Source organism: Carettochelys insculpta, chromosome 6 (genome assembly GCF_033958435.1).
Source record: "Carettochelys insculpta isolate YL-2023 chromosome 6, ASM3395843v1, whole genome shotgun sequence".
In the NCBI taxonomy this organism is placed as follows: domain Eukaryota; kingdom Metazoa; phylum Chordata; order Testudines; family Carettochelyidae; genus Carettochelys; species Carettochelys insculpta.
In genome coordinates, this window is record NC_134142.1 from 64,557,825 (window position 1) to 64,579,928 (window position 22,104).

General features: G+C 47.4%; 1 protein-coding gene and 1 non-coding gene across 4 annotated transcripts in view; one reads left to right on the forward strand and one right to left on the reverse strand.

The window, feature by feature from the left end:
* Positions 1-19,051, reverse strand: part of PTGR2 (prostaglandin reductase 2) — a 39,864-nt gene extending 20,813 nt beyond the window's left edge. For 2 of the 3 annotated variants that reach the window (XM_074997092.1, XM_074997091.1), the window contains exons 1-4: positions 18,978-19,029; positions 17,006-17,077; positions 2,244-2,320; positions 491-609 (exon numbers count right to left, since the gene is read on the reverse strand). In XM_074997092.1, coding sequence (XP_074853193.1) covers positions 491-609; positions 2,244-2,320; positions 17,006-17,019 — 210 coding nt within the window. In that variant the 5' untranslated portion in view covers positions 17,020-17,077; positions 18,978-19,029. Of the gene's footprint in view, positions 1-490; positions 610-2,243; positions 2,321-17,005; positions 17,078-18,977 lie in introns of all 3 variants that reach the window. The other variant, XM_074997093.1, reaches the window with a different exon arrangement.
* LOC142015524 (18S ribosomal RNA) lies at positions 12,857-13,155 on the forward strand. Its single transcript, XR_012646178.1, has one exon. It is a non-coding gene; the product is annotated as an 18S ribosomal RNA (ribosomal RNA).
* Positions 19,052-22,104: the final 3,053 nt, after the last annotated feature.

Below are 22,104 nucleotides of genomic sequence, written 5' to 3' on the forward strand. Positions count from 1 at the left end.
CTGTGCTGACTGCTTTTTATGAGTCTCAATGAATTTTGTTTTTTGCTGGTCACTCATACTTCTACTCATCCCCATGCCTGGGTGGCAATGGATCAATAGTTAAAAAAAAAAAAAAAAAAAAAAAAATACTGTTTAAGCCACAAGCACATTAATGACAAATTCCCTGTGATATAACTCCACTGCAATGTTCCCTCAAACTTTTCCACATGCAGAATAAATTTTGTTAGTGCACCACAGCATGTGTAATGTCCACCACTAACAGTACTATGCTGCAGGCAGTGGTTACTCTGGTAACCAGCTGGGCAGCATTTAAATCTCTCTTGGGTAGGCTCAGCACTCAGCTTAGAGAGAACACTGCTCCACAGAAGTGACTAGAATTATGTCAGGGATAATCTGGCTCAGTTTGTGTAGTTCACACTAAACATCGTGGGTGCAACTGAGATAATATAATTTTTAGAAAATCTGACATTTCTTCAATTCTTTCACTTACCATGTAAGGGTCCACTGAGAGGTAGAGGGTCCGAGCTCGTACCTGTCCATCTGTAAGTTTATCTGGAAGAGTGACTGTTTCCATTCGGAAGTTTTCTGCCACTGGCACACCATTTTTACCTAGAATTATTTTAAAGTGAAGGCAAAAAACCTGCAAATTAATTAGTGACAAATCTTTTCTCTAACTTTATTTTTAAAAAAACTGGGAGCCTTTTACTATAATGTATTACTTCCTTTTTAGTAAATAACTTTATTTTTAATAGACTAAATTCACAAAATTCCAGTTTCACACAACATTCTTAACTAGTGTCTTGATTCTTTATTTCTTTGAAACAAAAGAAATAAACTGCTCCCCTACAAATGTTTCCAGTCATCTTTTCAGCAAGGGAGAAACTGACTTACAGCTTCGTCTTGAAAAGTGGTGAGAACCCTAACCCTGATACACTATGCACCTTAATTTCACTGATTAAAGACAACATATGGGGATGGATGGACCATTTCCCTGATGCAGTACAGCACTTCTTTGCATATTTGAGTATACTTGCACTAGTATACTTACTTCACCGTATCACAGTTTGGACAATCAGGGTAAAAAATCAACGCCACTTCTTAGTTCTCAACAGGCCCCCAGAGATATAAAGTTTTACTAGGACAAGGTATGTGGACAGAGATCAAATCCTAACTTGGCTAATATAAACTGAGTTGTTTTTATTTCCAAAGACAATGACATAATTGCATGGTGTCATGGTTCCGATCAGCCCTCTCTCTAAAACACAAAGGTGGCATTGGGCCAGTTTTTCTGGTCTGATACAGCCTCTCTGTGCCACTTCCAGAGAAAACAGATCTGTCCAGAAGAATTCTATACCACTACCCTTTGTGGCATCCCTTCACGTATCTTGGCCAGGGAAAAGATTCATCACAATGCTTGTATACTTTAAATATTCCTCACTGACACAATACCCCTTTCGGGCCATAAGCAATTGTGCTTAAATCAGAGATATCCAGATGCTTCAGTAATTCCCAAAATGAGAGAGCTCCTTTCCAGGGTCAGCCAGATCTTAGAATCAGGGCCATTTTTGGTATTAACTGAAGAAATATAGGTCATTGATGAAGGTCTTCACTCACTTTAGAGAAACATCTACCTACAGGAAATACCACTGTCACTTTTATCTGCAAAACCTATTTCTGAACTAAGAAACAACCAAAAAAGTTAAAAAAAAAAGAATTGGTTCTGCAGTGGCAGTAACTAGTAAACACTATTCCAAGAGTTGTTCTGGCCTCTACAGTAATGCAAGTGCATAAGAAGATAAGTAAATAACAAACAACAACAAAAGGCATGTAAATCTCTTTAGAAACATTAGAGGAAGCAAAGATTCAAAATTTGCTAAAAGGAAAGGACAAAAATCAGCAGAGATTTTATTTTCAGTCGTCTCAGAGTCAATTAGTTACAAACAGCAGAGTAAAATGAGAACAAATTCTAAAGCTAAAAAGCAGTAATTAATGGTGTCCCTTTGGTTACTGCAACTGAGTCATTATCATTACTTTTAAGTCTCTAATACACAATGTTGTTTTTTTCTTGCCTGAAAGTCTGAAGACTGCATATATAGGCTCAATAAATATCTTCTGTCATAAACCGTTTTTTCTATTCCACATTTTAATATACATGTCTCATGTTACTTTCCTCCATTTCCTTTCTGATTTAGGAGTATTATGCAATTATATAAATTATACTGATCTTTGCTGGAAATACATACCAGGGCGTGAGTTCAACACCACTCTTTGTATAATCATTACAACTTTGGCAGGACTTCCACTCTCTATAGCAGTGACCCTGCAAAGCAAAAGCTGTTTCAAATCCATGTCAAATTTACAGAAAGGTCTTACTGAGAAACATTTGGAGGGGAAGTATTCAGTAATTTGAAACTGTGAGAAAAACAACTTAAATCCCACACATGGGTCCCAGGAATGCAAATAACATGTAAAAACTGTAACTATGTAACTTTCAGGGCTGATCCCCACTCTGACAGCAGAAAGTGGGGACCCCAGAAACCTTAAAAATACTTTGCCTTCATAGACTCTGCTTAAAAAAGCTCCTCTAGGTTATAGATTACCTGACCCTGGGGGTTAATCACCACCAAGTAAAAAAGCCCTCCTTAAAATTCAGGAAGACACACTTGGATATCTTCCTGTTGGGTAAGACCAAGCTTCCCCCTCCCTTAGGAGAGACTTGGAAACAAAATAAGAAATTAAGTTATAATCTGATAGCTGACTCTTCAGGCTAGGCAGACATTCACACAGACACTCCTTCAGGACATAGGAACTAAATCATTGCCTTAAAAAATAATTTATTAACAAAACAAAAGATGAAAAATACAAACTAAGTAAATAAGCATACTTGGTTGCTAGGTGTAATCAAAGCAACTAAAAATTGTCAAGGTTAGAGCAAAGAGAATTACTTCCCTGGGATTCAGTTTAGAAGTTATCCTGCACAGGGGAAAATACATCAACCAGCCTAGAAAGTCCCACACCAAATCCAAAACAAAAATAATTCAGTCGCATCTAACTAAACATTTCCTTTCTACTTACATATCTATGCACTGATTATGATGTGCCCAGGGTATTTACTGGATTAAGCCTGCTTAAGATCAATGATCTTAGTTTGTCTCTCTCTGCATCAGTCACACAAACACACCTCACAGCCTGCAATTGTTTCAATTCAAAAAGAATCCCTCTTTCTTCCCATTGGTTCATCTGGCTGCCTCCTACAGAGAACCCTCGCTCTCTGGCTGGGTCTACATGTGCCCCTTCCTTTCCAAAGGGTCATGTTAATGAGCAGGTTCAGAATATGCTAACGAGGTGCTGCAATGAATATGCAGAGCCTCATTAGCATAATGGTGGCCACGGCGATTCGAAAGTGCAGCTTTTCGAATTGCACGCCGCCTGTGGAGACGGGACCTTCCTAAAGGACCCCCTCAGTTTTTGAAAGCCCTTCTTCCTATCTGTGATCGGAAGAAGGGCTTTCGAAAACTGTGGAGGGTCCTTTCTGAAGGTCCCATCTCCACGGGCAGCGCGCAATTTGAAAAGCTGCATTTTTGAATCGCCGCAGCTGCCATTATGCTAATGAGGTGCTGCATATTCATTGCAGTGCCTCATTAGCATATTTCGAACCTGCTCATTAACGTGCCCCTTTCGAAAGGAAGGGGCACGTGTAGACCCAGCCTCTGGGTTTAACTCTTTACAGGCATTTATTCATTGCAGGTAACCTATCAAAATTCTAATGGTTACATATTTAACCAGGGATTAGAAAGGTTCTGCAGCACCCCGCTGTTTTACATGGGACTCAGCTACTGATCCTGCTCTGCTGCTGCCCACCATTCTGGCTCACCTGGCACCAAGCCTGCTGATCCCCGCTACCAGCCCCATGTCCAGGACTGTTCAGCCAATACACCTGAAACTTTACTTCCAGCCCACACCCTGTGCTGCCACGTGGTGCCTAGGGGCTCTACTGCCGCTTGGCATCCAGTCTGCTGGCCCTATGCCTGGGAAGCCCAGCTGCTAGATCTGCTCCTGGAGCCCTGCTGCCACTCACCATCCCAGTGCCAGGACCCTGGCTGTGTGGGGAGGCAGCCGAGTTTAATCCTTGACTGAAACTTGTAAGAGTGATGAATGAGAGAGCTACAAACTTTTTCTAGGCATCCCCTAAATTGACTGTAAGAGTTAAACCCAGAGATAGTGGGACCCTGAAAATCCACTGGAAGTGTTGGCAGGGAGCCAGAAGAGCATATGGACAGAGTGTGACATTTGAATTAAAGCAACGATCAGCCTGCTGCAGTCTTGTGTGCGAGCTGAGCTGGATCTGATGACTTAACCCAGGAGCAAGGCATGGAATTTCCAGCAACATCCATGCCTAGGGAAGGACTAAATCTTGAAATGTGAAAGTAGAATAGAGACTGTTTAGACAGATGTGATCAGGTTATTTTCTTTAATTCTGGGTTTGGTTGAATACTGTGCTGAGCTATGCAACTTCCTCTCTGGTATACACTGTAACATTTGCACTGAATCCCAGGGAAGCAATTCTCTGCGCATTTATCTACTTTTTTTCAGTTGCTCTGTAACACCTAGCAATCAAGTATGCATTACCAAGTATGCCTTCTTTTTTTGTTAATAAAATTATCTGTCTAAGACTATGACCTGATTTCTGTGTCCTAGAATGCGGGATATTCTGTGTGCACGTCTGAGATGGAAAGGTCAGTTATTATGACTTACAGTGTTTCCAAGCTCTCTCCTGAGAGAGAGGGTTAAACAGCTTGAAAGTATCCCACAAGAAGAAATTCCCAAGTGCATCTCCCTGGATTTTAAGAAGGGTTTTTGCATTTGAGTGGTGGCAGTGTATCACCCCAGGTCACGGAATCTGTGACCTTGGGGGAGTTTAAGCAGAAACCTGTAGTTACAGGTTAAAGTCTCTTGTGGGTCCCCAGCTTCTGCATTTGAAGGGCCACAGTGGAGATAAGCTTTGACACTAATTTACCAACTAATGTTACAGTTAAACCGAAGCATTTAAAAGGACAGAGATTTATATTTAAGAGAAGGTACATAAATATTCGACTATCCACAGAGTTTCTTAATTAAACATACAGCTGTAAGCTATGAATGGTGGCCCGGTGGCTAGGGTACTAGCCTGGTATGTGGAAAAACTCAGCTTAATTCCCTACTCCACTGCAGACTTGCCTTGATGAAGCCCTCTGTGCAACTCAGTCCCCCAACAGACTCTGAAAAGGGGGCTGCAGGCAGAGTAAATGCACAGTTCCTATGCACCACAGAAATGTTCACCAGGCAGCTACTACTACATACATTTTTATGAAGGACTACAATAAGAATGAACTAAGCAGTCAAAGGAGCCACAGTTACGCAGATCTAGAAATCCAAACATCCCATGCAACTACAGCTGAAACTTCTGAACAGGACTATCTCTTCTGGCAAAATATGTAGTCTGGAAGGACCACGGGTGTTTCTGGTCCCAGAGAGCCCTGGGAGCTGGATGGCAGGAAGGCTTGGGGCCAGGAGCGCTACCAGGGCTGGGAATCTCTGCAGGGTTGGGGCTGGGAATCCAACTGATGCTGGAAGCAGAGCTGGCCCAGTGGCTTGACAGCTGAGGCTGGGAGTGGAGCCAGGCAGGAGAACCAGAATTGACCTCCCCTGATCTGGCAAACTCCCTCATTTGGGACTGGTCAGGATCCGAAGGTATCAGACCAGAGAAACCCAACTTGTGCTATGGAAAGCGCTACCAAAGCCATACCCCAGAGGCTAAACTAGCAGCATTGGGCGTCTTCAGCAGCCTCACACAACAACTGTATTTTGAACATAAGGAATAGATTTCACAGCCAAAAATCTCTCCACACTCCACCCACTTAAAGCTTAACTATGTAGGTTTTATGCAGGTGCAATGGATTTCACCCACAAGCATTATGCAGTTATTTTAGTATGACCTTAAGCAAGGAAGAAATTAAGTTTTTGTGGGCACACTTTTGACAATCTTTGTACTTCTGAAGTCACTGAACAATTGCATTTAGAGAATGGAAAGAGTATAAACAAGGGGCAATTAGTAATTCTTAAATACATATACCCTTCAACATCTCTAGTCTAGGACACTTTAGTCAAGCATCACCCGTGGTCCAGGAGGGTCCCAGTGTCTGGGAGCAGAAGTACAGCTGAAATTCTGGAAGCAGAAGGGCCAGCAGCTGAGGGGCTAGGAGAGACGCCAAGGCAGTGGCCAGGACCAGAGCAAGCCCACCATTCGGGCAGCTTGGGAGCCTGGCAGCTGGGAGCAGGGGGCTTGCAGCTCCCCAGAAAAGCCCAGAGGCCAGCAGCCAAGAGGCCAGCATTTCCCTCCTCTGGTCTGGCAAACTCCCTTGTTTGGGACCAATCAGGTCCAGAAGGTGCCAGACCAGGGAGGTCCAACCGTACGTCTATCCTCCCAGTACTTTATCATGGCATAAAGTTAGTACTAATCTCAAAATATTCAGCCCATCTGGAAACTCCAATGTGTTAATGAGCATTATTTAAACGTATTTATTCTAATCACCTGTGTATCAATGCATTTTAAATCACTGACAAAGATATTTAAAACACAGGAATACAGCACATTCACACTAGTGCACAGGAAGAGAAAGAGGGGCATTCAAAGAGCAAAATTTTACATTATTTATTTGAAGGTCTGAAGTTCCTGGGAGACAGAAATACTGTAAAAAACTGAGTTCAGCTTATTAACCTGTGGTTGATAAACCTGTACAACGTCATTTGAAGATCCTCCGTGATCCTGTGGTTCAATAGTAAGAGAGAAATGGGAATTCTGGGGACTAAAGTGTCAAAGGATAGCAGCTGCCACAGTAAAAGACAATTATGGAAATAGACATTTATTTATCAGTACAATTGGAATTATTCCATGCAGCAAGCCAATAAGTCATTATACGCTTAAAAATGCTGGAAACATTAATATTGCAATGTAACATGAAGCACAAATACCTTCGAACATTAAAAAGCAATAGAGATTTGGTAAGAAAAAATAGGGTCACACCTTTCAGCACCACAGGATTATGGAAGTCTTTTGAAGGCACTGAAAGGAAAATATTTTTCTTTAAAGAGGAATAAAAGAAAAAGTGATATTTATGTTACTGCCTTGAATACATGTCACGCCAATGTAAATGCCATGTATAAGGAAAACTTTATTGTTTCAGTTCTCTGGGATAAGATGCAACGCACTAACACATTAAACTCTGCAAATAATAACAGACTGAGTTTGTATGAGGATTTTAATTGAAAATGTTCTTTTATCACATTCAGACTACGTCTACGCTAGCCAAAAACTTCAAAATGGCCATGCAAATGGCCATTTTGAAGTTTACTAATGAAGCGCTGAAATACATATTCAGTGCCTCATTAGCATGCGGGCGGCCGCAGAACTTCGAAATTCACACAGCTCGCTGCCGCGCAGCTCATCCAGACACGGCTCCTTTTCAAAAGGACCCTGGCTACTTCGAAGTCCCCTTATTCCTATGAGCAGATAGGAATAAGGGGACTTCAAAGTAGGTGGGGTCCTTTCGAAAAGGAGCCGCGTCTGGATGAGCCGTGCGGCGGTGAGCCGCGTCAATTTCGAAGTGCCGTGGCTGCCCACATGCTAGTGAAGTGCTGAATATGTATTTCAGTGCTTCATTAGTAAACTTCAAAATGGCCATTTGCATGGCAATTTCGAAGTTTTTGCCTAGTGTAGACACGGCCTCAGAGTGTAAGTTATGGCAACATTAAAAAGCCATGGCTATAGGCCAGAATCATTTGAGTCATACAACAGCAGCATTAGAGAGTGTAGCAATATCCACAGAGGAGTCCCAACTGCGTTTTCTGTCCTTTACTTTTCCTCCATGACTCTGACTCTTCCCACTTTTGCAAACAGACATTCAACCATGCTTTTAAAAAAACGTATCTGGATTTTAAAGGTCTAAAAATACATTAGTAAAGACAACAATGTGGTGGACTTTATTTTGGAAAAAAGTCAATACTTCTTGGTTCCATTTGTATGTTGGCAGCTGTGATGAAGTGGGGGATACCTGTGTGTGTGTGAGTGGCTCACAGAGGGTGTGGGGCTCCTGCTGAGGGTAACCCTGACAACCAGGTAACACCTTTGTACTGCAGACAAAGGAGGAGGTGGAGCCTGAGGGGTTTGAATTGGAACTGGGAGTTGGGAAGCAGTTAGTCTGGGCTGAGGGAGAGCGAGACAAAGGAGGAGGCCAGGCCCCAGCTCTGGGGGCCCCTCGGGGCCTCCTCAGCTCAACATGGATTGGACTGGCTGTCTCTGCCTGCTGCACTGACTCCTCTGTACAATGCTGTGTCCTGTCGGCTAATAAACCCGCTGTTCTCCTGCTAAGTGAGAGACTCTCCTGCCTGCGGACAGGGTGCAGAGCTTGGGGGACCCCAGAACCCCATCACACTGGTGTCAGAAGTGGGATGTTCTGCACCCTGAGGATGGAGCATCCAGCAGTAAGTGACCGGGGCCCCGGAAGAAGTGGGGCCTGCGAGACCCAGGTGTGCTGAAGGGCAGTGAGGTGCAGCTGCCCAAGGCGGAGGGGCCTGCGGCCGAACCCAAGCAACTGCGGTCGTGGTCCTCAAGAGGGGGTGTCACACCCGAGGAGGGGTTACTCCTGGGAATCTGTTGGAGTCGGTCCCAGAAGGTGGAGGGGCCGAGGGCCCAACCCCCAGAAAACAAGTGACCCACAAGGAGACTGACGCTGAATGAGTTCTTCCCAAGACAGTGTGCTCATGGTCCCTGAGAGCGGGTGTCACGCTGAAGAAGGGGTTCCGCTGGGAGTCTGTTGGAGTTGGTCCCAGAGGGCGGAGGGGCCTACGGCCTAACCCCAGGGAGCTTGTGACTCGTAAGAAGCCTGGCACACTTTAGGGATTCTTCCAGGAATCGTGGGGTGCAGAGGGCATCAGCCTGAGAGCCTGCAACCACGGTCAGCAACTCCGCTGTGAAGTGGCAGCACCTGGAAACCGAATCGAGATTAAAGAAGCTGGACAAGGCAGCGTGGATGTGCAGTGGCAGAGCTGAGGGCTGGGGAGAATCCTGCAGAGGTGAGCCCGGATCGGGGCAGGGAACCCTGGACTGCCTGGAGCTCTGAACCGAGTGGCCTGCCACAGCTCAAGGAGGGAAGGAGCGATTCCAACCCATCATCTACTAGTGGCCAAGACAGACCTGCGAAGAGTTTTCCAGGCCTGGGCCGCGGAAGGTGCCTGTGTGTCTGTTCAGGAAAGCAGCTGATCCACTGGGAATGGCAAGTTGTCTGTGAGAGAAGCTGCTTCACCTTCTGTGTGTGTGTGGAGACCAGCCGGGGGGCTGGGACAAAGGAGAGAGTGTCTCCCATTGTCTGTCTGTGTTGAACAGCAGCAGCAGCAGCCTGGGGAGAGAGCAGAGCCTGCGTTTGGAAAAGGTGCCAATGAGGAAACTAGCCCATTGTCTGAGGAAGATTCCCCCAGCCTGGGGTGGCTGGAGAAGGATGCACCAGAAAAGAGCATTCCAGGTGTGTCTCTGAATCCAGCCATTGGGGCTGGAGCAGAGGGAATGGCTCCGGGATGGGGCAGTGGTATCCCTGCTAAGGACACTGGTCCTTGGTGCAAGAAAAGTGCTTCTGCTTCTGGGGAAGTGAATCCTTTGCCTGAGCCTGTGGGGGCTCGAGATGGAGCCAAGATCCCAGAGCTGGATCTGAGGGCAGCTGAAGCCCAGCTGGGAAGTGGGCCTACCTCTGTGTCTCTCAGGGGGGATGATGCTTTAACTTGGTCTAATCCAGTTAGGATCATCAGGAAATCCCAGGCTGCGTCTACACGTGCACGCTACTTCGAAGTAGCGGCAGTAACTTCGAAATAGCGCCCGTCACGTCTACACGTGTTGGGCGCTATTTCGAAGTTGAAATCGACGTTAGGCGGCGAGACGTCGAAGTCACTAACCCCATGAGCGGATGGGAATAGCGCCCTACTTCGACGTTCAACATCGAAGTAGGGACGTGTAGACGATCCGCGTCCCGCAACATCGAAATAGCGGGGTCCTCCATGGCGGCCATCAGCTGGGGGGTTGAGAGATACTCTCTCTCCAGCCCTTGCGGGGCTCTGTGGTCACCGTGGGCAGCAGCCCTTAGCCCAGGGCTTCTGGCTGCTGCTGCTGCAGCTGGGGGTCCGTGCTGCATATACAGGGTCTGCAACTAGTTGTTGGCTCTGTGTATCTTGCACTGTTTAATGAAAGTGTGTCTGGGAGGGGCCCTTTAAGGGAGCGGCTTGCTGTTGAGTCCGCCCCGTGACCCTGTCTGCAGCTGTGCCTGGCTCCCTTATTTCGATGTGTGCTACTTTGCCGTGTAGACGTTCCCTCGCAGCGCCTATTTCGATGTTGGGCTGAGCAACGTCGAAGTTGAACATCGAGGTTGCCAGCCCTGGAGGACGTGTAGACGTTATTCATCGAAATAGCCTGTTTCGATGTCGCAACATCGAAATAAGCTATTTTGAAGTTGGGTGCACGTGTAGACGTAGCCCCAGAGACCAGACGATTCTGGTACTTGTTCTTTGCCTGATGCTGAGGTGTTACTGGGAGGGGGTGAGAGGACTCTGTCCTACCAGAGTCATCCTCTTGCCAGGACACAAGAACAGACGGGCAATGGAGTTATGCTGACTGATGAAGATAAAGGAGCTGGTAGCAGAAGGGAGGAAAGGGACCCTAATCTTCTGTCCGGTGGTACTGGCTGTCTGCCTGGAGGGGGATTACGTGGGAATCTGCTTGATGGGCCAGAAGTGATCCTGGGTGTAGGTGAAACCCAGGAGCTGGTTGTCGCTCAAGGGAGCAGTGCCCCCGTGGAGGCAGACAGGGGTGAGTTATTGTTTGGGGAAGCTCTTAAGGAAGAGAATTTCCCTGAAACTTTTCCTGACCCATCTGTGGGGACTGCAGAAAATGGGAGTGAGGTGAAGGAAAGTGAACAGGAAAGGTGCTTGTCTGTAAGAGCCAGAGCAGCCCTTTGCCTGGGGAGAAGTTTGTTTCAGCTCCTGATGGCCAGGACCAGCCTGAGTGTGAAACCACTGGCTGTGCTCTGGAAGGGTCCAAAGCAGGCAGGGTAAAAGTTTCTCAGGAATTGGAAGCTGGTGCAAGTAAAGTAAAAACTATCAGGGAATGTGAGCAGCCCTGTGAGAACCAAGTAAAACAGCTGCACAGCCAATCTCTGTAGGATGCAGGAGAGGTTCAGCAATTCCCCATCTCCAGATGGTGGAAACACTTATATTCTCATACTGGATTCGACTTCTGATTCCATGGGGAGGCAGTAGTTGGAGGTGGAAGGACAAAGGAGCTTTGGGCCTGGTGGGCCAGTAAGGGATAAACAGGGATTCCTTCATGTGGATTCTGCGTCTGGGACTCACAAAACAACTCTCAGAAAGCAGTTTGGTTTGCAAATTTCCAGGCTGGCTGGGAGGGGGCCGTCTCCCTGAGATCATCAATGGCCCAGCTCTTGTTAGAAGGGAGGGCACAGCCAGAGAGATCAAATTTCCACCCCAGGGGGCAAGGGAGAAGATTAGAACTTGATAGTGCTAAGAAAGGCCTCAGCCATTTATCCCCAAAATACCAGATTCTCAAGGAGGTTACACAAAAGTTGTGGTCTACCAAAGAGCAACGTGAATGTACAGTTGCAATGGGTTTGTTCTGTTACTCACGCTGACTGCTGTAACCAAGGGGTGCTGCTACCAAAAGCTGTAGAATTGTACCATGCACTGAATGTTTGAAAAGAGCCATGTGACACGATGACATTGATGTAGAAGCATGAATTGTATGTTGAAGGAGTCTGTACTCTGAAATGTCACCATTGTTCCCTGTAACTAGTCTTGCAACTTCTGACATGAGAAGGAACATTCCAAACCTATTGTGTGGCATGGAAGGGGAAACTGAGGCACACAGCCATTGTGGTGGTCTGGCTAAATGCCAAGGGTGGAAGCATTTGTACCTTCTTTTACTGGACTGTAACTGAATTCCAGACATTGGCCGGAGCAGCTGTATGGACTGGTGGTCAGATGGGGCAGGACCCAGACCTCAAAAGACCTGTTTGATCTGTTGGTGCTGCAGCATCTGTATGGGCTCTGCCTGCCCGACTTGAGAACGTGGCTGATGGACCAGAGACAGAAGCAGGGAGACCGACCAACCTGAGGGAACTAAAGGGACTTGCCCGGCTGCATCACATGAAAAGGGCCAATACCAAGCTCCTGAGTTGGAGCCTCCCCCAGGAGGATTATGACATGGAGGTGGTGCACATCAAGAGGAGCACTGAGGGTGCAGTCGATGCCCAGTCACGAGGGGAGGGCCCCAAACTTCCCCAGGTCATTGGCTGAGTGACCCCGCTCAGTTCGGTCTGGAACGGGGGAGAGATGTGATGAAGTGGGGGATACCTGTGTGTGTGTGAGTGGCTCACAGAGGGTGTGGGGCTCCTGCTGAGGGTAACCCTGACAACCAGGTAACACCTTTGTACTGCAGACAAAGGAGGAGGTGGAGCCTGAGGGGTTTGAATTGGAACTGGGAGTTGGGAAGCAGTTAGTCTGGGCTGAGGGAGAGCGAGACAAAGGAGGGGGCCAGGCCCCAGCTCTGGGGGCCCCTCGGGGCCTCCTCTGCTCAACATGGATTGGACTGGCTGTCTCTGCCTGCTGCACTGACTCCTCTGTACAATGCTGTGTCCTGTCGGCTAATAAACCCGCTGTTCTCCTGCTAAGTGAGAGACTCTCCTGCCTGCGGACAGGGTGCAGAGCTTGGGGGACCCCAGAACCCCATCACACAATCTACAGCATTAAAATTTCATGACACTTCCCATTATAAGATGTGCTTTCAGTTACTTATAACTGTGCGAAACTTTAACCACTAGGATTGAGATGTTATATGCCAGGTGACTGTCTCAACCTGCACACCCCCGTGGCGGCGACGACGCATTCGAATGTCTGCCCTATCAACTTTCGATGGTACTTCCTGTGCCTACCATGGTGACTACGGGTAACGGGGAATCAGGGTTCGATTCCGGAGAGGGAGCCTGAGAAATGGCTACCACATCCAAGGAAGGCAGCAGGCGCGCAAATTACCCACTCCTGACCCGGGGAGGTAGTGACGAAAAATAACAATACAGGAATCTTTCGAGGCCCTGTAATTGGAATGACTGTCTCAACCTGAACTTTTTTAGAAAACTTCAGCCACGAAATGCATCTGTTTCCAAGAACATCATTGTAGAAGGATGTTGCTGATGTTAAAAAGTTCTGGCAACTCTTTCTTTGTGATTCATCTAGAGCTGCTTGCTTTGGAGCAGGAACTGGAATTTGGTGGAAGATACCCTTTGCATCAACCTTTTCCTAGTCTTAGGAAAATCTACCCAAATTTGGCCAAGTTGAGTTTTTGAAGAATCACAGTATACACATGCTTACTAGAGACTGGCTAGACTTGTACATATAAAGTCTCCAAAGAGTCTGTCTCTGGGCTTTTCTACACTTCCTGATGGGTAGACATGCTTGATCTTCTGGGGATTGATTTAGTAGGTCTAGTATGGTGCCACTACATCAAATGCTGAGCCCCAACAAACCTTGCAACCAAGAGGAATGAAGGAAGTAGACAGGGAAGTTTCTCCCACGGACCTCCCGCTGTGGGAGAGATGGCAGAGAAATTCATCCTAAGGTATGTCAACTCTAGCTATGCTTTCCTCATAGCTGGAGTGGAGTATTTTAGGTCAACTTTCTCCCCTAGTGTAGATCTGGCCTAAGAAAAGCATTCTCCTTACTGGAGCTGAGCAATTCCCTGAAACTGCCACTCTGGACTGCTGCAGGGCCACAGCTGAGCACAGGCAACCTGTCTCTTTAGGCAGCACAGAGGAGGAGGCTGCCTGATCTGAATAAAGATGGGACAAGAGATGGAACAAGCTGGGAAAAACAGACTGTGACAAGGACACTCAAGGAAAATGCACAAGGGACAGCAATTTGGATGGTGTGTCTTGAGGGGGAAGACTAGGGCTGAGTAGATAAGGAGAAGAAAACTGATCTGAGGAGCCAACAGGGGGTCAAGTTTTGGTGAATGATCAGAAGAGTCTTGGGTGCATGCTACAGCACACACCCCTCCAAAGCCTGGAATGGAATCCAGGATTCCTGAGTGTCATCATTCCTTTAGTGTCAGACAATATCTGTAGCAAGCCACTGTGTCTCATCTACTTTTAGTACTGGTGTATGTAGAGGGTGACAGCCTACCACAGCTATCATTTGCTCACTTAGCTCAAGAAGCAAATGTATGTGTCATGGACGTATGGGTTCCAACCCTGCTGATAAGCCACATAGATGTCAATATGATACTACATGAGGGAATTTCTATTTGTTCATTTTGCTTTTTTTAAAAACCTAGGAAAATGCACACTACAACATATTTAAGAAACATTATTAAGGTTGCAAAGGGAAGCTCTCAGAACTTAGGCAGTTGCAGAATGACGGTTGCTGAAACACAGATTGAAGTCAAAATTAAACCACTGACTGTGCCTAACTTTACACAGCTAGGACCTTTTTCAGAATATTTAACTTTATAAATCACTTCATATGTTCAAAACACAGCTCCCAAGGCTTCCTTTGCAGCTTAGTGCTCATCACTTTTTCACATCAGATATCAGGATCTCAACATAATACAAAAAAACAAAGAACACACAATTAGTAACCACCGGTGAAAAGACTGGTTTAAGTGACTTGCCCAGCAAAACCCAGGGACGCTTTGGCAGAGGCTGAATCTAATTCCCCATACCCATATTCAAGTGGCTTAAACCTTAAGACCATCATTTCTCACCCTGCATTTCCTTGCCTCATTTACAATACATCTTCCAACACCACTAGTCCTGTAGACACTTCCAATACAATCACTCAAGTAGGCTGATTGCCATTCTGAACCATGCCTGAGAACACCTATACATGTCCATGTTTCGTACTCCAGGTCCTTGCTCGTGTCCCCCACTCCACAATACCAAGTGGCAGCAGATACTGCCTGCCATCTGCAGATGGCTGGGAGCTCCGCTGACCCAGCCTGCACTCTACAATAGTATATACGCCTTCCAGGGAGATCAGCTGATAGCTCCTATATGCCAGTCAACCTACTTGGGTGATGTATATGGAGTGGCAAGCACAGGCATATGCTTTGCAAGGTTCAGAGTCACAGAATCATAGAATGGAGAGGAACTTCAAGAGGTCATCAAGTCCAGTACCCTGCACTCCTGGATGGTCCATGCACCAACTAGACTAGGAGTGAGGATATCTAGACCAGGGAAGGGGAACTTTTTTCACTGGGGGCCAGAGATTCACAAAAAAAATCAGCCATGGACGCTGAGGCTCAGGACTTACCATCAGTGCCAGATCAACTCTTATGGGGGACAGGGCCTACCATATTTTGGGGCCCCCACAGGCTCTCCAGTGCGGCCAAAAATGGGGGGCTTAAGTGGACAGAAGGGGGCAGGATGGAAGGAGGGGTGCAGCGTCTGGGCAGGAAGAGGCAGGGGATTGGGGACACCTCCTGGCCCATCTTAGAGAAGGCAAGTAGCTCTGCATGGCTTTGCACACTACAGGGAAGCACCTTCTGCAAACATCAACCCCCTCTCTGCCTCCCCATTGCTCCCATTGGCTGCAATTCCCCGACAATTCAGAACAGAGCTCAAGCCTGAGACACAAATTAAAAGTAGCATCTACACAGCTGTTTTTAGCGCTGCAGCATCAGCAAAGTCTGCTGACCTAGGCAGAGATTTTCACTGCCACAGACTTCTGCTGCCTGTGTGAATATAGCCTCCATTTTGGGTTTAGACACCTGACTCCCAGTTTTACCTCCACTGTGATTCAAAAAACTCCCACCAAACCAAGAAGCCTAAACTCACTTGATACTGTAGTTTTCTAAGTTCCCCAGGTATCTCAGCGTGTGCATTGCTGCCTCTTTGTAGAAGTTCAGATGACTATTTCCCACCTAACCCCAGACTGATTCATGAACGGGAGAAAGATAGGCATTCTGCTGCCTAAATTGTTTGCAGGGCCTGATCTGGAAGGGATGCTGCAGCTCAGTACATGGACTGTGTATTAAATTATATTATTACTTAAGAATTCCCAGTTATTACACTGAAGTTTTATAGTTTCTTGTCCCAAGATCAAGCCTAGTATTATTAAAATTACTGTACAGCTAAGAACCCCAATATGTACAGTGGCAACACTCACACTTTAAGATCCCTTCTGTATTTGTACATTAATACATTTAGCAAGATCACACAGTAAACTAGCAAGGTATAGTACAGAATGTACATTTGAATATCCATATGCTTGTACTACCTCTTACAGAACCTGAAATGTTAGCCGTTTTCTTCCTCACCATTACCAGTGCCCATCATCTAGGCACTCCCAAGGGCTACATCTCTCTCCCCTTCTGCATACAGACTGGGATACAAATTGTATGTTACACTGACACCACTATACTCAATGGATATTCAGTAAGGGTTTCTCTCCTCTTCCTTAGTTGTATTTACTCGTTGTAGTCATTTTGGGGTGGCCTTCTCCTGTAACTTTAGTATATTAATCATATATGTCACTTTGTCACCATGGCACTCTTGTGGTGCCACATCTGCAGATGTTCCTATCCTAAAATAGCCAAAAGCTGGTATTAGCTCACATTCCTGAGGTTGTTTCATCCTACTATGTACAAACTTCCCTCCCTAAAACACTCAACTCCCAGTTCCCCAAAACTTAGGGGTGACTACTGGGCTATTTATCAGTGCTAAAGTTAATAGATCTCAAGGCTTATGCTAACTGTGGAAGCCAATGTCTTACAGGACACAGGCCTGCAGGCTCCTGGCAATACCAATAAATAAAATAAATGGTAACGCTAACTCTCTGAGCCACCAGGTTTTAAGGCTGCCTACTGGTTCAGGTCCTATTCAAAAATCGAGCCAGAGGAGGAGATGGTATCACCTACTTTATAACTTGCATCCTAGTGGTTAGGACTCATAGCTGGGATGTGGGAAATACAGCATCAATTCCATCCTTTCTGTCAAAGAGGGGGAGAGAAAGTGTTTACTGAGCAACGGGATATTTTGATGTGGGCTCCCTCAGTTTCTCCTGTTGAAGCTATTTGTACTATGGATTAGTAATGAAAGAGCAATTGGAGTAGCATGACTAAACCCAGAGTCTTTCATTTCCTAGTTCAGTGCCCTTATCACTGCACTACAGAATCAATCAATCACGCTTACACACACCATCTCTGGCCCAAAAAAGAGCTGGAAAATGACACTACAGGGAGACCACTGCTCAAATCTCTTCTCCCGCTCTGGCAGAAATGGTGGAATTGAGCTTCGGTTCACTATATCTCAGTTGATTGCTCCAACCCAGGAGAAAGCAAACTCCAGCTTGTCAGACCTTTATACCCAGCCCTCTCGTTTCTGCCGTGGGGCAGGACTGGGGACTTGCTTGGCTTTGTCCATATAGCACTCATGCCAGGAAGCAGAGTTGGGGGCTTGCCTGCCCAGCTTGATGAGCTCCATCTTCCAGGACACAATGACACACTAGGCAGGCACAACCTCACTGTGCTCTTTCTGGAATTAAAACCTGGGTGCCTGATTCCCTCCTGGTCTCCTACAGCCCTAACATCAAGAGCCTCAAAACTGCTCATGGTTGGCACCTGTCCCAGCTAAAGTGCCTCTGCCTATGGCAGGCAGGACCCTAAGAGTCTCCAATACCACCCTTACACAGTCCCCCCACTCCTCAGTAACAGCCCTTATAGAGTCCCCCCATCAAACTTGAAAGTCCTCCTGGCTCATGTCAGTTCACCACACAATTTCCTTACCTAGATGTTACACTCAGGCCAAAAAGTTTGCCCACCCCTGCTCTAACCACTGTGCTAAAAGTAGACACCTCCTCCCCTTCCCATGTTGTGTGGCACAAGTAAAACACCAAAAGCCATTGGACTCTAGGCAGCAGTCTCCTGTCTATGGATCACTACATATCTCATTGGCTGGCTCAGGCAGCTCTCAACCTCACGTGCTGGTTTTGGGAATCACATTTTTAGGCACCTGCGTTTCCCCATATTCACTGTACAGGCCAATTAACTCAGCTCTGTGAGTCAAAGTATCATTCCTGTGGCTTTCTGGGTGGTCTGACACTCAGCGCTGCAACACAAGTCCCTGTGTGGATCCCGCCTTCAGTGTGGCTTTGTATTTGCATAACAGAGACGAGCACATGTGAAAGTCACTTGAACCACGATGGTGGTCAGTGCCCATGTTTGCAATCAGGGTGAATCCATCTTAGTCATCTTACCTTTGAACAAGATGGTAGCTGTTGGCCTGAATCCTGATAGCACAGGCCTGCACACTCAGGGTATGGCTACACTAAGCTGCTTTTACAGACAAGCCTGTGTTGCCACCACCCTGTGGCTAAAAATCAGCCTCCTGGGGGTTCTTACAGCCTTCTTACAGGGGTAAGCACCTGTCAACCACAAACGTTTGAGCACACAAGTGCCAGGGTGGACATAGCCTCCCTGTGGCTCTGTCAATCAAGCGCGCAGCAGCGCAGTGATCAGGCCCCTCCTCCCTGGGAACGCCCCCAGCCAGCGCAGAGGGCACCGAACAGCCCCACGGCTGGTCTCGGTCTGTGCCGCCTCACTTGGCACCATAGTCAGGGCGCAGCCGACAGGGGCAGCGCGGCCAGGCCCTGCCTCGACGCTGGCTTCCGACTGAACCGCCACCCCTCCCCAGGCCCGGCTCGTGGCGCCTTGCCAGACCCCGGCCTTGCGGGGGGAGGGGCGGACTGGCAGGCACTGGCGCGCGCTGACGGACGGTTGCAGGAACTGACGGCGGGGCCGTGGGGGTCGGGCAGTGCGAAACCCGCCTGCCCCGCGCCTGGGCGGGATGGGAGCCGTCGCGCGCCGGCAGCCCGGGCCTGGCCATACTCACCGAGTCCGCCCACCCGAGGCGCGAGATCAGCGGCCCGCTTACTGGACCCTGGACTTTGCCCCTCTCCGGTTTCCCGCGCGCATGCGCTTACTGCTGGTACTAGTCAGGCGGGTCGCTCGCGGTAGGACGGGCTGGGTTGGTTGCATGGGGAGGGGGTGTAGAGATTCGTCGCTACGGAGAGCGGGCCCAGGTGGATGTAGGCCTGGCGCGGGTGTACGGCGCCCCGAGGCTGGTGACAGCGGGGAGCCCCCGGGTGTGTGTGCGGGGGGGGGGAAGGCGGCCGAATCCCAGCGTACCTTTGTGAGCGCGGGGCCCCGGCAGCTTCACTTCACCTGGCGAAGCGCGTGGAACCCGCCCAAGCCCCTCAGAAACCAGGCCAGGCAGTGCTGCTGCTGCAGGCTGGGCCGGGGCAGGGCGGGGACAGTCGCGGGTCCCAAAGGGTACCTTGACAGTCGCCCAAATAACTTTCAGGTGGGAAGGCCAGAGTGTGTATTTGTGTGCCCTGAGCAGGCAGGGAAACGGGAGAGCCCGTGTGGCTGCACTTACTAGCTGTGCACCACGGGTGTCCTGCTCGAGGCAGAAGAGTAACGTGCCGAGTGATATCTCGGTCTCCAGAAAAGCCTGACCGCTTGTGTATTGGCTCAACGCTTGAAGACTCATTCCTGCAAGAGGAGTGGATGCACCCATTTGAGGAATAAGTATGTTAAAAGCGGCCAAATTATTTTGACATGAAGATCATGCATTAAATATCAGACTTGATTGCAAAATCTAGGGAAATTTGACACTCACCTGACCAACCCTCTTCCTTTATCCAGGCTTGAGGCTTCATGGCACAGTTAAAAGGACAACTCATATCTAAATAGCAAATGAGATGTGATTTCCAGATGTTGAATATCTCTCTCTTTAATATGTGCAATGCATTGTGGGATATGACACAGCATCTGTATTTTTATTGTGTTGCTAATAAAGTCTTATTCACATGCATTGCGGCTCTTGACTTACTGATTTTTTCACCAGATTTTAAAAAAAGGCTCTTCTTGCTGTTTTGGTTGCTGACCCCTGAGCTACACCATAATTTCATAACAAGAAGTCTTGTGGCACCTTATAGACTAACAGATATTTTGGAGCATAAGCTTTCGTGGGCAAAGACCCGCTTCATCAGATGCATGAGTTGGGGGGTGGTTTCAGAGGGGTATTTAAAGAGTGGGGTCCCAGTAAAAGGGAGGGCCAGAGCTGACAATGTCTATTCAGCAAGGTGGAAGTGGCCCAATATCAATCGTACTTATCAAAAGAGGAAAAAACAAGTCAGATCAGACATGGGGATGTGAGCCTTTGTCAGAGTCTAATGGGGAGCTATCAATACCCAGGGCAGAGAAGCTGCCTTTGAAAGCTGCGAGCCACTCCCAGTCTCTGTTTAATCCTTGGTTAATGGAGTCAAATTTGCAAATAAATTGCAGCTCAGAGATTTCTCTCTCCATTTGATTTTTGAAATTCTTTGTTTCAGGACTGTCACCTTTAAATCTGCCACTGAGTGTCCAGGGAGACTGAAGTGTTCACCCACAGGCCTCTGTACATTACCATTCCTGATGTCTGATTTATGTTCATTTATACTTTTATGTAGAGACTGTCCAGTTTGGCCAACGTAAATTGCAGTGGGGCATTGCTGACACATTGTCATATATAACATTAGTAGATGTCCAGGTAAAGAAACCCCGATGGTATGGCTCATATGGTATCAACCCTTTTACTGCAACGAAGGGTCCTGTGGCACCTTATAGACTAACAGAAAAGTTCTGAGCATGAGCTTTCGTGAGCACAGACTCACTTCATCAGATGCTGGTCTTGGAAATCTGCAGGGCCAGGTATAAATAAGCCAGAGCAAGGGTGGGGATAACAAGGTTAGCTCAGTCAGCAAGGGTGAGGCTTACTACCGGCAGTTGATCTAGAGGTGTGAACACCAAGGGAGGGGAAGCTGCTTTTGTATTTAGCCAGCCATTCGCAGTCTTTGTTTAAGCCTGAGCTGAGGGTGTCGAATTTGCAGATGAATTGTAGCTCAGAAATTTCTCTTTGGAGTCTGGTCCTGAAATTTCTTTGCTGTAGGATAGCTACTTTTAAATCTGCTACTGTGTGGCCTGGGAGATTGAAGTGCTCTCCTACGGGTTTTTGTATATTGCCATTTCTGATATCTGATTTGTGTGCGTTTATTCTTTTACGTAGAGACTGTCCAGTTTGTCCGATGTATATAGCAGAGGGGCATTGCTGGCACATGATGGCATAAATTATATTGGTAGATATGCAGCTAAATGAACCCACGATGGTGTGGCTGGTCTGGTTAGGTCCTGTAATGGTGTTGCTAGTGTAGATATGTGGGCAGAGCTGGCAACGAGGTTTGTTGCCTGGATGGGTCCCTGAGTTAGAGTGACTGTGGTGCGGTGTATAGTTGCTGGTTAGGATTTGCTTCAGGTTGGCAGGTTGTCTGTGGGCAAGGACTGTGGTGTGTCTGGGATGGAAGCTGGAGGCATGAAGGTAGGCGTAGCTGTCAGTGGGTTTACGGTACAGGGTGGTATTGATGTGGCCATCGTGTATTAGCACCACGGTGTTCAGGAAGTGGATCTCCTGTGTGGACTGTTCCAGGCTGAGGTTGCCAGCTCTGCGCACATATCTACACTAGCAACACCATTACAGGACCTAACCAGATCAGCCACACCATCGTGGGTTCATTCAGCTGCACAATCTACCAATATAATTTATGCCATCATGTGCCAGCAATGCCCCTCTGCTATGTACGTCGGACAAACTGGACAGTCTCTACGTAAAAGAATAAACGCACACAAATCAGATATCAGAAATGGCAATATACAAAAACCCGTAGGAGAGCATTTCAATCTCCCAGGCCACACAGTAGCAGATTTAAAAGTAGCTATCCTACAGCAAAGAAATTTCAGGACCAGACTCCAAAGAGAAATTTCTGAGCTACAATTCATCTGCAAATTCGACACCCTCAGCTCAGGCTTAAACAAAGACTGCGAATGGCTGGCTAAATACAAAAGCAGCTTCCCCTCCCTAGGTATTCACATCTCCAGATCAACTGCTGGTAGTAAGCCTTACCCCTGCTGACTGAGCTAAC